The following is an 18591-nucleotide window of genomic DNA, read 5'->3' as shown; positions in this document are numbered from 1 at the left end:
GTGGCGCCGAGGAGCTGGGTCGGAGGATGGAGCTGTACCCGGTACCGGCTCCGGGGCCTCGGCAGGAGGATGGAGCCCCGCGTGCTCGGAAGTGACGAGCGGGCTCCTCCTGCCGCTGTGGGAGCATAAGTGGGGCTGTACTGAGGCAGGGCGCCATAGGGAGCACAGGGCAAAGGCCGGGGAGCGCCGCGGCGATGCAGGTCCCGGTTTTCACGGTTGACGCCTTTACAAAGCGGCCGTTCTGTGGAAACCCCGCGGCAGTTTGTCTGCTCGACAATGTAAGTGTGAAAAAGAAACGAACAGGACTTTAACCAGGTGTTCGCCGTGCTTGAGCCGAGCTCTGCGGAGCGAGGTTGCCTCGGGCTGCTGCCTCCAGGCACGGGCAGTTATAACGGGTTCTCCTTATCGTTTGCCTTTCGAATGAGGTGGGGTTTTTCTGTTTGTTTCCTGTGGAAGAGAAGGGAGACACGTCAGTCCTGTGTCTGAGTCACTGTGCGTCCTGTGACAGGCAGCTCTTACCGCAGGTTGCACGGTGCGGTGCATTCAAATGCAGTCACTCATGTGAAGGTGCTCTGAGAAGTTGGTGCTAATTCATTCACTACCCCCCAGAACCTGTTATTAGACCAGGTTAGAAACGTGCGTGCCTGGTCTTATTTGTGTGGTATTGCTTGATGAAAACTTTCAGAATGGGAATGTAAATGGAGCGGTCTGTCAGTCACACTGACCCTCTGAATCCTGCCCAGCTCTTCCTGATCCCCAGCAGATCTCATACCATATAGCACGCTTACAAAGGCAGCAAAGCTGGCGCAGAACATCTCACTTCAGAGCTGCTTTTGGCTATCTACAATCTGAACACTCTCTCTGAATGCACTTTAAACTTGTAGACTTCTAATTGTGATTCTATGTTAGTTTTACCTGACCATGTTAATACGTTCAGAAGGTGATTTCTGTGTTGCCTACGGCATGTTGAGGCTTTAACATTTCCTCTACAGGCTTCAGGGTCACCAAAGCTGAAGTTCTAATTAATTTTATTCTCAGCTCCAAGAACATATGGAGCAGTGAGCACTGCTTCTGTCCTCTGTTCCTTTCCAAGCCTCACCAGCTGCTTTATAACAACTGCAGTACAGCAGAAATGGTGATGCAAACCCTTCCCGAGCTTCAGTAGTGCCACATGATGGCAGTATTTCAATAAAATTCTATTCTTTTCAGCAAAATGTTGGCTGGGCTTTGTTCTGGTTTGGTATTTTTGTAGCAATGCTTTTCTGGTGTAAAGGACAGACTGTAAAAGGTCAGAATGTTGTCTCATTGTATGGATTTCAGCAGGATTGGTCTGCTATGCCTGTCGCTAACTGTTCTGTATCAATAGCGCTGGATCGTTGGTTCAAAGGATTAAGGTTATTAAGGGAAAAAAGTCAAGCTAGCAGGGCAAAGTTCACTCTGTCCCAGGTTGAATTTGACCGGGTCCACTTAGTACATTTCCATTTGTACGTTAGTGTTTTATAGACCAGACTCTTGAACCTGGCCAGTCTGTGTGACTGTGGGGAAAGGAACAAGAGTGAAGTAACAGCTTGTCCTGCCGCTACACCTCATGTGTCCTCCCAGCGGTGCAGTGAGCTGCAGCACATTTCTTCCTTCAGTTCAGTTTCTCATTCCTACTTTTACTGACTTAGCATGTTGCCCCTGTTGCTCAATGAGTAACCTTGAGGGTACAGCAGTAAGTGCTGATAAACTACCATGGCCATTGCCCTGGCTGTTGCAGCATTCCGCCTGTTAGCATGGGTTTCTCAGAGTAAAAAGGAGAGTTGTAGCTGTTCTTAGGTTGTTTGCAATGTCTTCTTGTTGCGTCCTTTAATCAATACAGAAGATACGTCCTCCTGGAATGTTTGAAATGAAAGTTTGATTCTGCTTTTTTTTTTATGGGCTGCCTTTAAATGGGTTTGTCGTGTCATTGCCAGGACTTGGATGAAGATTTGCACCAAAGAATCGCGACAGAAATGAACCTTTCAGAAACTGCCTTCATCAGAAAACTGCGCCCTACGGATGACTTTACCACAAGTGAGTGGCTCTGTTCACCCTCCAGAGCCTCAGAAAAAGCAGGGAGAAACTATAGGATACATTTATAAGGAATGATGCTAATGCATAAGACAGCAAAAGCAAAACTGCGGAGTTGTAATACATCTTTTAATAATAATATTAAGCCTTTTGCACGTAGATTCATTTATTCAGCTTTTCCAATTCATTTTACAGTCCGCAAACATTATTCATAAATCCGACCATTTGTTTTAGTGCCTTTTGCGAAATAAGCAGGTTGTGCACAGAAAGTCTCCTGAAAGTGCCACGCAAAGGTCCTTCCGTTGGTATTCCTGTTGCTGCTAATTATCTCCTGAGATAATTCTCTTGTACAAGGAGAATAGAGGCACGGAGCTTATTCAGTACGAAGGTCTAGAATCTGGCTTTCTCTGCTGAGTGGAGTCTTCACTCTTGCAACAAAGTAGTTTTCCTCTGTTATTTTTCTACACCGGTTGTAGGAGGGTTTCAAGAGCAAATAGCTATTCCAAAAACCAACACAAAGAGAGTTGTAGAGGCCTTTGAGACCAAGACTGACTATATCATGCGTTTTGATTGACTGAAATGTCATTAATTCAAAGAAAATGTAGAAATAGATTGAAAAGAAAAAGAAAACACAATTCCACTTAAAAACCCTTTATTTTTAAGGTTCCCGCTTTGGACTCCGATGGTTCACCCCAGCCAACGAAGTTCCTCTCTGTGGTCACGCTACACTTGCCTCAGCTGCTGTTTTATTTCACATAAAAAGTAGGTTTACAAGATATTTGTTATTACAGTGGATGTCATGAAAATTGTTTCTAATTAAGAAAATCTCTTTTTTTGTACAATTAAGCCATTTAGAGAACAAGTGAGGAGATGCCTCCAGTATTTAATTTTACCAGCTGCTGTCAGGCTGTAGTCTTATTCCTGCACTTGTTCTGATGCCCCACTCTCTCTCTTCCTAAAGCACAGTGCTGAGCATGCAAATGTCATCTGGGAATTTTGCCTTGCAATACAAGTTTACTGTAGTTATTAGACTTTCAGCTGCATAATGTTTTTGAACATCCTGGACAACTCTAAGAGCTATTATAATTTATTTCAAATTCTTCTGTTTGATACTGTTGCAATGTTCTGTCTCTAGAAAACCCAAACTCAGTTCTTACGTTTGTGACCCTGAGCGGGGAATTGAAAACAAGACAAGAGAAGGACCATATTGTGCTGGACTTGCCGCTTTACTCAACCTACCCACAGGTTAGGCCGAGCTTTATTCATTAAAGGCTTTCAAGGAAAGTGTAGATTTACTTGTATGTGTGTTTGCATATATATCTACCTATTTTTACTTGGGTAGGTATATACATATAAGTATTCCATGTTCCACAGTTTTCTATTTCTTTTCCTTTAGGCACTTCAGGAAGTAGAAGAATTAATAAAGGTAAATACAATAAGAGATGTTCTCTTAGAAATGCACATAAATGAGCTATAGTTATGTATTAGAATGGCTGGAAAGTGGTAAATTCACGTTGCATGAGGTACTCTGCACAGAGGCGGACAAAACTGAAAGCTCTGAGCCCTGTTGTTCAGGAGATGAAATTCTCCAATATGCTGCAGTTAAACTTTGCCTTCTGCTGGCTGGAATGTCAGTATTTCATAGGCACTTTCAGCTTGCTGTATGCGTGTGAGGGCAATCCAGTGTCCTTGCTCTGTTCTTTGTCCCTGGATTTCTTTCCAGGTTGACACACACAGAGCTCTCAGCAGCTACTTGTATCACAGAATCATAGAATGATCTGGGTTGGAAGGGACCTCAAGGATCATGTAGTTCCAACCCCCCTGCCTGGCAGGGCCACCAAACTTACACCTTTACTAGATCAGGTTGCCCAGGGCCCCGTCCAACCTGGTCTTGAACACCTCCAAGGACAGGGCATCCACAACCTCCCTGGGCAGCCTGTTCCAGGGCCTAACCACTCTCCTAGTGAAGAACTTCCCCCTAACATCCAACCTAAATCTTCCCTCTTTTAACTTAAAACCATTTCCTCGTGTCCTGCTATTGTCAGCCATTTGGAAGAGTTTACTCCCCTCCTGGGAGTAAGTTCCCTTCAGGTATTGAAAGGCTGCAATGAGGTCACCCCGCAACCTTCTCTTCTCCAGGCTGAACAAACCCAACTCCCTCAGCCTGTCCTCATAGGGGAGGTGCTCCAGCCCCCTGATCATCTTCATGATCCAGTCATGCATGTAGTGCATTTGTTTTTCTTGCTTGTTACATACCAGAGGGTTGCATGAAGGACATTGCATAAGCCCTATTCTAGCGGGGATTTTGTTGTTGTAGGAAAATTGTAAGTAAATATTTTATTTTCTAGTCACACTGTTTCTCTTTGTATCTCTAACTGTATTTTTTGCACCAGGCTGCCACTGGTGACATGAAGGTTCAAGATCTCCGTTATTCTCCTGACACAAAGAAACTCCTGGTCCGCCTCAGTGATGCTTATGAAAGGTACCTGGTTCTATTCTGAAGCAAGTGGTCAGAAACCGATACCTTTTGTTTAGCCACTGTTCTTTACATACACAGCTCACTTATCTATTTTTGAAACAGGTGGAGATTGAAAACACAAATTTAAACTTCTACCTTAAATAATTCTTTAATCTTCCCTGTGAGCTTATGGAATTGGTGAAGCTAAACAAGATTAGTTGGAAAACTGTCTTCAAGAAAGGGAGGTGTAGGAAACAGTTTGAATGGTGGTGTCTTTTTGCCAATCCTCTGAGTCAAAAGTGGTATGAACAGGAAACTGGGGGTCTGGTTTCCCAGCTGAAGAAGTATTAGTTGCACAGCTATACAGGCGCATGTAGTGATACAGGGTGTGCTGACAGAATGCTGTGGGTTCATATGCCCGGCTGACTAATCTGCTTACACTTACTTTACAGCATCATAAGTAGCTTTGCAGAGGAAATTCCAATTCAAGTCATTTTGCAGCGTTTGTTAATCTCGGAGACCTGAATTTCATTGTTAAGTATGACTTGTATACATATTGTTTGCATCTGACTTCTTTAATCAGGTCAAATTGCAATTGTTTTTACTTGAAGTTTGGCCTAACTACTGGCTATAGAGTGAGCTAATGGGCAAATAAGAAATATTCTGAGTTCTCAGTATTCTTACTCTTCCAAAATGTCATTTTTTAGGGAAGTATCTGCGGCTTACAGGATTGAGCCAGTTGTAGTGTGCTTTAGAATCCTCTGATCTGAGTAGTACTAACTGTTTGCTTATTCAGAAAGTAGGTGGAATGCTTATTTTTTGCATTCTATTGTGATGAAAAGGTTAAAATGAAAGTATGTGTTTTTGGAGGCTCTATTCTTGGGCACTCTGTTTTCATAATTAGACAGGAAATGCACGTTTTCTTGCTAGTATTGCATGCGTTCTGGGCAGTCTTATGTCAAGTGATGCTGGGAGAACAGTGCTAGGGATCTTCCTACTCTAACACTACTGTGGCCATTTTGAGAGTTCAGGGAAGACAATTTCATGATTTTCTGAGACTTTTCAAAACTTAAATTCATATTAATTTTAATTCTGTAATTAAATTCAAGGTCTGTGCTGGAAGAGCTGCAAGTGGGCGCACAGAGTTTTCTGTCAGCTGAAAAAACTGGCAAAGTGAAAGGACTCATCCTCACTCTGAAGGGAAAGTCCAATGGAAAAGACAAAGGCCATGATTTTTACTCCAGATATTTTGCACCTTGGTACGGCGTGCTGGAAGACCCCGTTACAGGTGTGTGAGCGCATGCATGGTGAATGACTCAGTCTTGTTTCAGTTTATAGGTGTTTATTAAACAGGATTAATGTGCCTTTATACTTCAAAGTATCTTTTCTAATAAAGTACCTTTTTCTGTGGACAGCAGGAAAACTTTCATTATCAGTTCCAAACTCATTCAGAAAAATTCAGCTTCTTTCTGTCATCAGGCCGGATATTCCTGCCTCTTTTTTCATTACTTTTTCCTGAGGTATTACAATTAGAGAAAAGCAAAAGACTACTGTGCAATTCAGCAAGTGCTACAGAAGTTCATATATGCTTCTGTCATTGTTTTATGTTTGTGGTGCTTCAGCTGAGATCTCTTCTAGTTTAAAGATTCTTTATTGTGGATGTTCTCAGTCCTATGAGAAATATGAACTTAGATAGTTATATTTTTAGAGGTAGAAATTCTAGTTTTCTGACTGTTTCTTTTATGTTCTGTGATAATGTTTGCTGCAGAATAAGGTATTGTTATTTGCTTAGGCACAAGGTAATCACAGATTAATTATTAGTCTGCTGAGAACTTGATAAAAAAGACACATTTTTTGCTGAATAGAAAATATTCTTTATTGGAGTGGTGGTGGTTGTACTGCACTTCTAGCAGAAGGTTTTATGAGGAAATATAAGCCACGTGTTTCAGTTATTTCTTACACTTCCAGTCCTGCTTTTCTGTTACAGCCAGGAGGCAGATTGGTGGATGTATCTGACTCATTAATTATTATTATAAAGGAAAAGCTGGATGTTTTCTGAACCTTTGAGATCCTAGGCTCATTATAGCTCATAGCTGCTTGTCTTGCATCTGTAAATCTTTTTATAGAAACAACCACTCCACTGTATTGCTGAATTATACTTTTAACAGTGTTATGACTTTGTATTATCATTCTTCTGCAAAAATTCCTTAATCATTGTATGTCCTGGTGTCCCTGAGCCCCGATAACAACACTTGTTTTGCATCTGGGTTTTCAACAGAACATCTTTGCTCATGTCACCTGATGTGCACTGAAACAACATGAATCTGAGAAGTCATTCTAGGGTTTTAAGATGTCTGCCCATTGGGATGCAATAAGTTGCTTTTCCAGAGGCTGTAGCAAGACCTTAAAAGTCCTGATACTTAACGGTATCAGAACTGGGGGAAAACCAAACAGTTTTGTTTGTGAGAACTGTTAGGAGAGGGAATTCTTTCTCTCTCCGTAGTGACATCTACCCACCTGGTCCTAGTCTCAAAAAATATCCAAAAATTCATTCAGTTTTTTTTTTCTTGTGGGTATTTATTTGTTCCACTGACTAAAATACTGTTTAAATGAATAATGTTATTTAGTTTTAATGTTTTAAGATTCATTTATTAGGAAAGCTCACTTGTTTACCAGAAGTCAATACTTGGGCTCAAATGTTTTAATTTGTACTATCTGTTATTCCTGAGGCCAATTATGAAGCCCTTGGGCAAAATTTCCATTGAAATCAGAGGATGAGGAAGTAATACTGCTTGATTTTGTAACTAAATGAAATGCAGGAGCCTTAAGTTCTGTTTGCTTTGCAAATCTGTAGGCATTTTTACTCTTAAGTACACACATGGGACGTTCAATTTGTGTGTGGCATTTGCATTTTGAATGTAACCTCTATAAAATAGTGATTCTAAGTCTGTACTTTTTGTTCCAATTTCTTTTAAGGATCTGCCCATGCTGTTTTAAGCAGCTACTGGTCAGAGCAGCTGGGAAAGAAAGAAATGCTTGGTAAGAGGAATTGTTTTCTTGCAATGCTGTTCATCTACTTAAGATAATAATAATAATACATCTTTACTGCAATTCAAAATATTGCAATAACTCCTTATCTATTTCTCAACTTGAACAGTAAAACTTTGCCTGGGAGGTAATCCTTAAGAAACTGCTTTCCTTCCTACATTATGCCTACAGGGAATCTGAAGTGTGTGGATCATAACTCTGTGGTTCATTTTTGCTCTCAACTTTTGTATTTTTACTGTTATGACCTTTTATCATGAACAAGTCGGACTTTGCTTCTTGCTCCTTACGACTTGCTTTTTCTTATTGGGAAGAGGTATTGGTCAGTATTATCATTTATAATGTATATACTTCCCAGTTCAATATGGAATCATGGAATCACATATTTTCTTGAGTTGGATAGGAGCCCTAAGGATCACTTGTGTTTATGTTAAGATGAGATAGAAAAATATGGCTCTGATTATGAACTAGGGATTTTTAGAGGGAAATTACTTGAGATTAATCTCTTCAGTGAGTTCTTTAGGAAACTCATGATTTAAATTAGCTAGTATTTTTATAGCTAGATAAGAAGAGATGGTACATCCAGACTTTACTTAAAGGAGGTGCTTTATGGTACAGTTTTTTCTTCTGTACGAAGATTAGTTTTCTCAGAATGATGATGTTTTACATGGTAGCAGGAAAGGATGTAATAAAAGGTAGTCATTTCAAATGTATTTAACATTAAATATTTAAATGGAGACAAGGTGCATAGGCACTGGCAACTTCATTTGCTTGTGACAAGTATGATTTGCAGTTCTACTTTTGAAATGACCGGATCTTAAGTGAAAGAGCAGATTTGTTACTGATAATTGTTTTGTCTTTGGAAAAGATGGGCGTAGTAGATAACATGTTTACTGCAAAGCAAATAATGAAACTATGATGGGGGAAGAAAACCTGGGAGAAATTGTTACACTGAAGAAGACTAGATAGAGAAACGCTGAGTGCCTCTTCACTTCTCACGTTTCGGTTGCTTTGCTGGAAAGTGGAAGAACAGAAGCAGTGTGAAATACCCTCATAACCCTCTGGTTCCCTTGGAGGCTGGTGATGGTGGTGGTGGAAATACTATTCTTTTGGGCACTTGTTACAGAAGACATGATTCTTGTCACTTGGTCTAAAGCAGAGATCGGATCCTTAATAGGATTCCTCGTTCCCTAAAGTAAATGCCTTTCAAAACAAACAGCTACCTTGAATATAAGCTTTCCTATATTTAGCCAAACGAATCCGAGATCAAACTTTTTTTGAGACTGATAAGCTTAGGTTTGATCGGTTAGACTTGTATTTTATTATATGCAAAGACACATTAGTTTTATTTTCTATGTTTCACTACTTGAGGACAAATCACCAGTGAAGATTATACCTGTGATTAGTAATGCAACTGTATATCAACCTATTATGATTTCTTAATAAGAATAAAAATGTATGCATTTTGTATGTGTGTAAGATTAATATAGCAGCAGCAAATTCTGGTATTGCAGGTTACTAAAAATGTCTCTCTGGTAAAACAACAAATATGCTGACTATTGATTGCCTACATCTGCACAAATATTTAACATGTTACTGGTACTGAGTGCTGTCAAATCAGTCCCAGAAGTGGGTGTCAAGTAGATCTCAGAAGGGTCTAATTGAGAAGAGATTGACCCCCACAAGTGGGACTGTATAAGTAATAGACAAAGTCTCACTTCAAAGATGATCCAGATCATGGGCTTTTGGGGTCATTCCCAGCAAAGATTTGGTCTGTTTAGGAAATCTTCTAAGAAAAGGAAAAGTTTGTGCAATACAGGAGCTTCTCGAAGAGGTTCTGTTTTGCTTAGAAAATAAGAGATTTTAATATCACAGATATAGGGTTGTGTGTTGACACCACATCTTTAGAGTGTACAGTGCTGCTAGCTTTTTTCACCTGAGACAGCTAGTATAGCTGGCATGATGCCGCCTATTCTCTGATAACATTTTACTTTTTGCCTGCCACTTTCTTTTCTTTTGGCTAAAGTGGCCGATACCAGTTGCTGGTTCCTACTGTCTCAGGTTGTTTTCCTGTTTCTCCTGACAATAATTTGCATTTACAGTTCCTTATTATTCCATTATGGATGGCTTTTTCAGGATGTCCACAGTTCTGAGGCATTCAATCTCAGTAAAGCCAGCTGTGCCTTTCTAGGAGCACTCCTGGCTCACAAGCCTTGTTCTCAGGCTGGCTGTCAGTATTTTAATAGACAAATAATTCTTTATGACTGCTGCCATCAATGCCTTCAGTCTTTTTATTTTTTATTTTTTTTGGTGTGTGTGTGATGGAAATAATACAAAACAGATTTAAAGGGGACAAATTCATATGACATCTTATTAACCTGTGGTTTTTTTACATGTGTTCAGAAAAAACTTTTCCTTCCGTGTGCGTGGAAGATTACCAGGTATTACTGGAGTGAATTCCATTTGTGATGTGATTATTTAGAAAAGGTGGTGGCAGTCAAGATAATGTACCACCGGAGGTTAATAAGTAAAAGCATCTTTTGACTATTTAGAAACTTCCGTGGTACCTCTGCAATATCTTTTGTTGCAAGAATAAAGGTTTTCTTCCATTTAAAATTGAAAGTCTTCTAGTTCTGAAATAGATGAGATATGAAATTGTATAAAAAAAAAAAAAAAAGAGGATCATTAAATTTTTTTATCAGCTCTTTCTGGGCATTGTGACCTCTAGGAGGAGGTCAGCTACATCTCTGCTGAAGTATCAGACATAATATCCTGTGTCTGGATTCTCTTCCTATCTTTATTAAACTGAACTGTCAAACAACAACCACTCCCATTAACTACAAAGAGAATTTTCCAATCTTTTTACAAGGTGAGATGCTTCACTCATTTTTCCTTTTATATAAATTTTGTGAAGAAATGGCGTCATAAGAGAATAAATCTACCTTAGGTTTTTGGCTCATTCAAAGATTCATGAAGTAGAGTGTTTTGCACAGTTATAATCATAGTTTTTTAAATGATGAAATTAACTGGAAAGATAGATTTGATAGAATTCACTGTTTGTTTTTTTTTTTAGTATATATTCTTTTCCACTGGGCCATGTCAGATTTATGCAGAAGTGTAACATTTCTGTCAAAGGAGAAACGCTTCGTTCCATCAATCAGAAGATTTGTTGACCTTATTTTTTGGAGTATAAGTCTTAGAGGTCTTAATTTCACTTAAGTGATATTGAGTAAAGGCTAGGAACGAGTACTTTTTCATCAGTCCTTTTGTAGGCATTAGAGATTTGGTCAAAACAACGATGACTTCCAAAACCAGATTCTTCTTCAAGAATTGCACTTGCTCCTGATTTGTCATTATCATGACATCAAAATAAATTCCATTAGATCTCGAGTTCTGTAACCAATATATCATACATTATAATGTACTGAAATAGCTGCGTGATCCAAAATGCATCAGAGATGCTTGAATCTCTCTGAAGACCCTGCTATTAAATGAAATCATCTAGTTAATGAAATATTCCATGCAGGTCTGCTTCCTTTCAGTCGCAGTGTGAAACATCAGTGTTTCTGTGTGAGAAAAGGAAAAGATGGTCACATATCATTTACATGTCGTCTTGAGCAAAATCTTTGTGATATTTTTCCCCTTGTATTTTGCAGGTTTCTTTAAAAATAAAACAAAATGCAGCAAAATCAAATTAATAAGACTGCCATGAAACAGACAGCATTGGTTTCACATTTGAAGGAGGAAAAGCAGAATCCAACCAATCTCTAAGAGTAGAAATAATTTAGCTGGTAATTCTTTAAATAGAAAAGACCAGGAAGCATCCACAGCAGTCATGTAGGTCCTATTTGCACTGTTTTGGGGGCCTTTGCTTTGTCTGAGATATGATATCCTTATGTAAGTAAGAGTTTTCTTGTCATCTGTGGCTAAGAAATGGTCTGACAGTGTACAGTATATATACTATATACCATCTGTTAGAGATCTCATGCAATGCTAGGATCTGAATACAATCTCTACCCAGTTACAAATTAGGATACCACGTTCCCTTTAGCTTTGAACAACTTTTGCAGTTGGAGTTTCATTAAGTGGAGAGACTCTGCACATCAGAGAATTGCCATCCATTTGCAGCCTTTTACAAAAATAAAAGAGTATGAATCTCTAACCTTTGCCAGATGCCATCCTAACCAGGCCGCTCTCTGATCAAGTAGTTATGCAACTAACATTGGACTGAAACAAGACTGCAGACTCAGCATGCTAAGCATTATCTTCTCAACTGAATGTGACTATAAACAGTTTCATTAAAAAAATTAGATTTGTGATTATATATCAGTGGAAAGCTTTTATCAGTAAACTTTATCCAAGTGTATCAAATGATATATCCAGGATTATATAAATCCTGAAGTTATATAAATTCATTCCTGTCTATGTAAGACTTTCTTCTCAGTTTGTGACAGCTGAAGCAGCATCTATGTCTCTTTGCAGACTTTTTCTGCTGGTTACTTCAGCTTTACTTATTAACCAAACGTGTTCTTTGAACCTAGTGTCTAGTTCTAGTTCACTACCTATGAAGTGTTTCTTTCCTCTTATGCAGATAATATTCTTCCTTCTTGGCTGGGGAAATAGTCTATCCAACAAATGGGTGTGTATTAAGGCAGCATATGTAGTTGTACAAAGAAGACTTAGTTCATTACATCCCAGTAAACTGCCATCCTTCGTTACTTGCTATTACATGCCACTTTGTTAAGACTGTCAAATTCTAGTCTGAGATACATCCTCAGTTAATCTTCATCTGTAAAGCATAGAAGCAGAGAATTATTTGAGTTGAAAGGGACCTCCAAAGTCCATCTGGTCCAACTCTCCTGGGATAAGCAGGGCCATTGACAACAGCTAGATCAGGTTGAACAGGACCAGAATAAGCACCCACAGAACAGAATCATTAACTCTGGCATCAGTTAGAGGTGCATCAATAAGATAAGGTAGGAGACTGCTGAGGAGAAGTCATAGAATTGTTTGAGTTGGAAAGACAATGTGCCCAGATTGTCCCTGGTACAGTGATTGACCAGTTGTTCTTTGCTCTCAGGAGACAGAGGATATGTTAGCCTGAATTTTCACACATTTTATAAAAATTGATTTGTAATACTAACATTTTAACTCTGGATTCATGTTATTCTTGTTTCCATTTAGCTTTTCAATGTTCTCGACGTGGAGGAGAGTTGAAGATTTCACTTCGTGATAATGGAAGAGTTGAAATTGCGGGACAATTTTCTATTGTATTAAAAGGAAACTTGACTTTATGAAGAAACTGACACTAACAGTGTCATGTATCACACCATTACATTACTCATATTGTGTTGATTATATCTTAGTTTTAGGCAGTGAACTACTGCTGTCCTCAATAATCTTTGATTACTTACTGTCCATTTTTAAAAGTTCCTTGAAAATGTTCACTTTCAATCTTGAAGACCCCTGATATTGTTTCCTTAATTTTCATCTCAGGATTTCCTGTATAAACTGATCTCAGAAACTGTCCAAGGACAGCTCTCTTATTTTTCTGCTCTTAAATAATTCTTTTTTTTCCACATTAAAAGCCACTTGACCTCCTGGATTGATTTATAAACTTCTTTATGTGATAAAACAATCAAACTGACTATAATCAGCTTCCTATCCCTGCCACTTTTGAAATGATTCTTATGTTCATTGATTTGCTTGTATTAAAACATAAAGGAAATATAAAAGGTTTAGAAATGTAGCTCTTTTATGAACAGTGCTTTTCATGTGTCGATGTTATTGCTGTGACTTACAGTACTTAGTACTTAGTACTGACATAGTGATACCCTGAGGACTGTTAAAAAATTGAAAAAAAAGTTGTTATTGGTTTACTATAATGTCGGTTACTTTTGAAGGACCAATGATTTACTCCTAAATTAGAAGTTTCTTCTCTAATGTTCTGCAGTGAGCATGCTGCTTCAGATGTCAATTTTTCATTTATTGTTCTTATCTTTCTCTGGGTTTATTAGGAATACATGAAGTAACTGAGTTACTTCAGCTGAAGTTCTGTTTTTCTTTTCAGATCACTTTTTTCCTAAACTTGGTATTAATTCCTTAATAGAGTCCAATCCCCTTCTAAGGCAGGTTCTTGATAGTGTCTTGCACAGGAAAGCATCCATGTGGGTCTTGGTTATCTTCACAGAAGGACATTCCACAACCTCTCTGGACAGCCTGTTCCAGTGCTCTGTCATCCTCATGGTAACAAACTTCTTTGTCATGTTCAGATGGAGCTTCAGATGTTCCAGTTTGTGCCCTTTGCCTCTTGTCCTGTTGCTGGGCATTGCTGAAAAATAAAGAATCGTGTTTCTTGACTTCAGAGGTGTTGTCACAGTATGGGAACAGTTGAATCTTATATACAGTCCTTTATAAATGCTGAGGAACTTAGTTGTGCCAAATTATTGTAGTTTCAGCTATTTTGAATTTTAACACAACTTTTAACTCACTGAAGCCCAAGTATCTGGGGGCACATAACAACTTGAAAATCCTCGGACTTATTTAAAACATAAGTTCCTTGTTATTGTTGCTGTAGAGGACTTATTATGTGATTTAAATGCACCACAAAGCTTAAGAACTAGGTGGCAAGAAATCTCCACATTGAAATATATGTTTTTCTGTATTCAGGCTAGCTGAAGTTCAGGGACCTGATGTACAGTTTATGAATATGGAATCATTGGAGGCCAGGAGCTGCAGCGGAGGCAGTTCAACATCAGTGTTGCAGTGGCATATTTTGCAGTCACCTTGACCTTGTCTTCTCATAAAGCAAATCACCACTTTCCATTTAGTGCCTTAGACCCGCTTAAGCCCCTCTGCAAGCTTGTTTTGCTGCATTTGCTCCTTTAGTCTGGTTTATAAAAGCTTGGGTCTAGTCCATTGTCTGAGATGCTTTCAAAAAAACAACCCACCTCTTTAAGAATATAAATGATCTAAAAAAGCAATTATTGTTCATCTGTTGACATTTAACAAATAGTACTTTTTTTTCTTTTCTTTCCTTTTTTTTTTTTTTTTTTCGTTTTCCCAGGGGGCCTAATAATGAACAAAGGCTGGGAAATTTTATATATCTCTGCTATCTAAATTTCCTGACTAAATGAATAAACTTGCTGCTTAATGCATTTTTTTTAATGCTTTACTACTACTTAGTCTCTTTCAGTTCTGGATAGAAAAATCACCAGAGCTCAGGTGGGAAACTATGCAGTAATGTGCTTTTAATCAACAGATTAGTTAATCAGCCATGATTAATTAATGATGAATTAATTATACCTTATTGTGCAGTTCTGCTGCCTAAATTGAGCTTTAAAGGAGTTATTTTATTAATCATCATTGTGCTAATTGCAGACACTTACAGAAGGATCGCTAATTAAACATGCAGCCATATGCAAAGCAAGCAAGGCTGCTGAGCGTGGCAAGAAAAAGAGCATTGATTTTCTAAGTAGCAACTTTATTGTAATGAAATATTGTACAGTTGACCTGGTGATCCTAATTACTCACTACGACTTATTTTAGCACATTGCACATTTTCAGTCAACGGTAAATGAAATTGGTTGTTGGAGCAAATTTTGTCTGATTTTCCTAATGGAAAAAATAGGTTGTGTGAACTTCAAACAAAGTTAGTTAGAATTTGTGTGGTCTTGTTTCACACAGTCATTCAAAGCTTTTGAGTAAAGTAGTTTTGCTTGTGGTATATCGTTAATTAAACTTAACTTTGAATGAGATCCTGGATGCTACTTGAAAGTTGCTGACTTACCATGGTGCCAAATGTAATATACACTGCACTTGATATGAGTACTGAAACTCAAAGATACACAGGTTTTACGTCAAAAAGAGGAACACAGTGTTTAAGCTCAGTTCATTTCTAAGGGCCAAATTCAGCATGGAAAGAGCAGAAAAGAGACATTACTTACAGATGGGTTTCTGTGAAGAAAAGTCATCTTCAGGTTAAGCAGCACCATCTGTAGATCGTTGTGACTCAATAGGGCAAGAATTTCACGGAGATGCCATCATTGTGAACTTCCTTCTTTTTGCAAGTTGTTAGGCCTTTCATATTCATTAAATACAACTTAAAAAACTTTTTTTTTTTTTTGGACCAACTATATGGTATTCTTAAAATTATCAGTGTAAAACTCAAGTGTTTACTATGCGACTTTCTGACACGGAATCATTACAAGGCATTCCATGTTTTGAATAAAGACCTGGCTGGATCCAGAAGTCAAGACATGAAAATTTAAGTGTGCATTTGCTCACTTTACTTCATTGTTGTGTGCTTCAGAGGTCCAGCTCATGTAGGAGGTAGGAAAATGTGCATGACTTAGAGGAAGGGAGCAAAATAAGAAAATAATCAATTGAACAACAGAAACCAATAACTCTACTGCTATAGAAATGAATGTGTGGATAAAAGGGAAGAAAGAAAAACAGAAAGCCAGTTTTATATGTAGTAAGCCTTTTAACAGTTCTTCTTTAAGGATTCATGAAAATCCTTTGCATTTCTTCTGTGTTATTTAGGTGAAAATAGACTGCATATATCAAAAAGTTTTTTTCTGAAATTGGAACATTTTGCCAAAAGTTGAAATAGAACATTTCACAAATGTGTGCACAACAAGAGGCTGTAGACAGGAGCCATGTGTTCACAAGGGATAGGAAGGGAAATCAGCAATAGATGAGATGGTTATTTCTGGGAAATGAAAGATTTCTTTGTCTCAGTACTCATTAGAGTGACAGGGAAACATACCAGAAATAGAGGGAACCTTCCCAGGAGAAGGAATGGAAAATAGAAGAAAATCAATGGCGATGATGTATTAAACGAAAATTTAATTAGTTTAATTAAAACCTGAGAAATACCCAAATTAAGCAGTTTGATTCTGTCTTCAGGAACTTAATTTGTGTTTGCAGAGGTGTAGATCTGTCTTAAAATCATTACCAAACTTAAACAAGAGGGCAGAACAAAGAATTTACTTTGCTTGCTGAGTCACTGCCCTTTCTTTAATTACCTTCTTTCCTTATTTCTTCTTAATTTTCCTTTATTTTCCATCTTCATTTCCAAAAAGTTGCTGCACATTCTATTTGTAAAGCTTCAAAAGAATGTGGAAATAAAGTAACATGAGATACCATCATCCTCAACAGTAGGAATGTGGGAGAAAAATTGACCTGAGGTCAGTTGTAGCCTATGATGTTTAGACTTAGCATCTGAAGCAGAGCACTACAACTTTGAATTCTAAATGTTTCTAAATTCACTGGTTTCTGTATAGAGAAATTAAATTTGCTAGTTGTGTTTTTCCCTTATTCATTGATGGGAGAGAATGTTACCTGGTTGCAGTGTCCTCAGTCATATACGAATAAGTTTTATGCACTTTCTGAATGTTCTTTGATTTTGTTTGTTTGTTTGTTTTTTTGGTGATTCTCTCAAACCAAGGAACCACTTTCCCATACATTATTTTTCTCCTGTTAAAAACTATCGTATGAATAAAATACATTAAGCAAGCACAGCACAATTTCAAATGTTTCAGTAACGGAGCTGAAGAAGGGACTTGTCTGTCGCTAGCTGAAGTTAATGATGTTCTGACAGTTTGGATGTTTTGGGAATATTGGCTGAGCAGAATACAGCAGAGCTGGATCAAACTGAGGTACAAGAAATCCAGAAACATGAATTTAATCCAGATGTGTTCTCTACTGCCCTATTGCTTACACATTCTGGATCCAAACCAAAAGCGTGTTACTTGAGTGCACATCCAGCCAAGCTCAATTCAGGTGGGAAATTCCACTTGGAATTCTTGAATTTTTATTCTGTTTCAGAAAGTTTTCTTTCTTCATAAGTATTTATGGCTATAAACTGAAATAGATGATGATTCTGATAATTACTATGTCTCCTTTCTGAACAAAAATCAGTAACTTCTTGAAAACACGTTTGATTGATGCAGGCATTTAATATCACAGTCTCTGTTCTTACCCATGTTTTTAAGTAGTAACTGCAAGTTGCAGCAACCTTGGCAGTTAATAGCATCAATAGATGAAGTCTGCTATTAATACCCAGCTACAGGCATTTTCTCAATAAAGTTACAATTTCAGCAGAAAAAAAAAGAAAAAGAAAAAAAAAGATTAAAAGGAAACACCTGCTCCTGCAAATTACTCTGCTGCAGGTACCAACCCAGGAGACTCTGCAGATGGCTCTGTGTTTGCAAACCTGACCTCAGCACCCCTTCATCAATCTCTGACTGATTGATTCTTTCCAAAGTAGAGCACACCATATCCCAGGGTACTAGAAGACACCTCTGCATTAGTCCCAGTCAGAGTACCAACTAATTGGTACTTTTTTATGTTTTTAGAAGTTCTTAACAAAGGATATTTTAGGATGAAGGATAAGTTGTCTCCTCGAGCACCAGCACTGACTGAAAGACAGTGAAATCAGACAGGTCCAGGAAGAATTACTGGGAAGTGTACTTCCCTGATAACCAGGAGTATGTGTTAAATTGCTTTATGCCCCAGGATTATGAAACTGAGAAAACAAAATCAAGCATTGATCACTAAAATAGTACACTGTGAATTCATACCCTGACAGCCAATGAAAAGAGAGGTCCTAGATTCTGTCAGTTCATTTTCCCTTTTCCTTTCTTTTCAGGGGTCTCACTTCTCTTATTGAAGCCTAAAACTGATTATGCCAGTCTTTGCTTAACTGAGACAGACTTTCTCACGTGTGTTACCTAGTGTACACTTACTAGAAGCCTTGTGCAATTTACTGAGCCCAGTCTAATTGTTTCATCCATTTTTCTTTGTAGAATTCATTACGTTCTCCCTGGAAAACAAAAAATACTTTGCATAAAAAAGGATACTTGCTTGTGTTCCCTGTGCAGTCTTCCACATACCCATTTTGTGCGAAACTCAGAGGAAGACAGTGAATAATAAATATAGTGGTCTGTTTGGCTTCAGTGATATCAGAAAAATCTATTTCTTTTTCATCAAACGTTTCAAATTTTACAGCTTTTTTAATTCTCTGAATGGCT

The 18591-nt window shown here is 38.1% G+C and overlaps 1 protein-coding gene across 1 annotated transcript; it reads left to right on the top strand.

Moving 5' to 3' along the window:
- The first annotated feature begins 52 nt into the window (after positions 1–52).
- Positions 53–16948, top strand: PBLD (phenazine biosynthesis like protein domain containing). Its single transcript, XM_015866369.2, has 9 exons — positions 53–278; positions 1956–2055; positions 2716–2814; positions 3188–3297; positions 3449–3478; positions 4446–4534; positions 5620–5798; positions 7487–7549; positions 12740–16948. Exons 1-9 carry the CDS (start codon positions 195–197, stop codon positions 12850–12852), a joined length of 867 nt encoding a protein of 288 aa, XP_015721855.1. The 5' UTR covers positions 53–194; the 3' UTR covers positions 12853–16948.
- Positions 16949–18591: the final 1643 nt, after the last annotated feature.

This window comes from Coturnix japonica, chromosome 6 (assembly GCF_001577835.2).
Source record: "Coturnix japonica isolate 7356 chromosome 6, Coturnix japonica 2.1, whole genome shotgun sequence".
Lineage (NCBI taxonomy): Eukaryota > Metazoa > Chordata > Aves > Galliformes > Phasianidae > Coturnix > Coturnix japonica.
The sequence above is the reverse complement of the archived record's forward strand: the minus strand, read 5'-3'. Positions and strand labels throughout refer to the sequence as shown.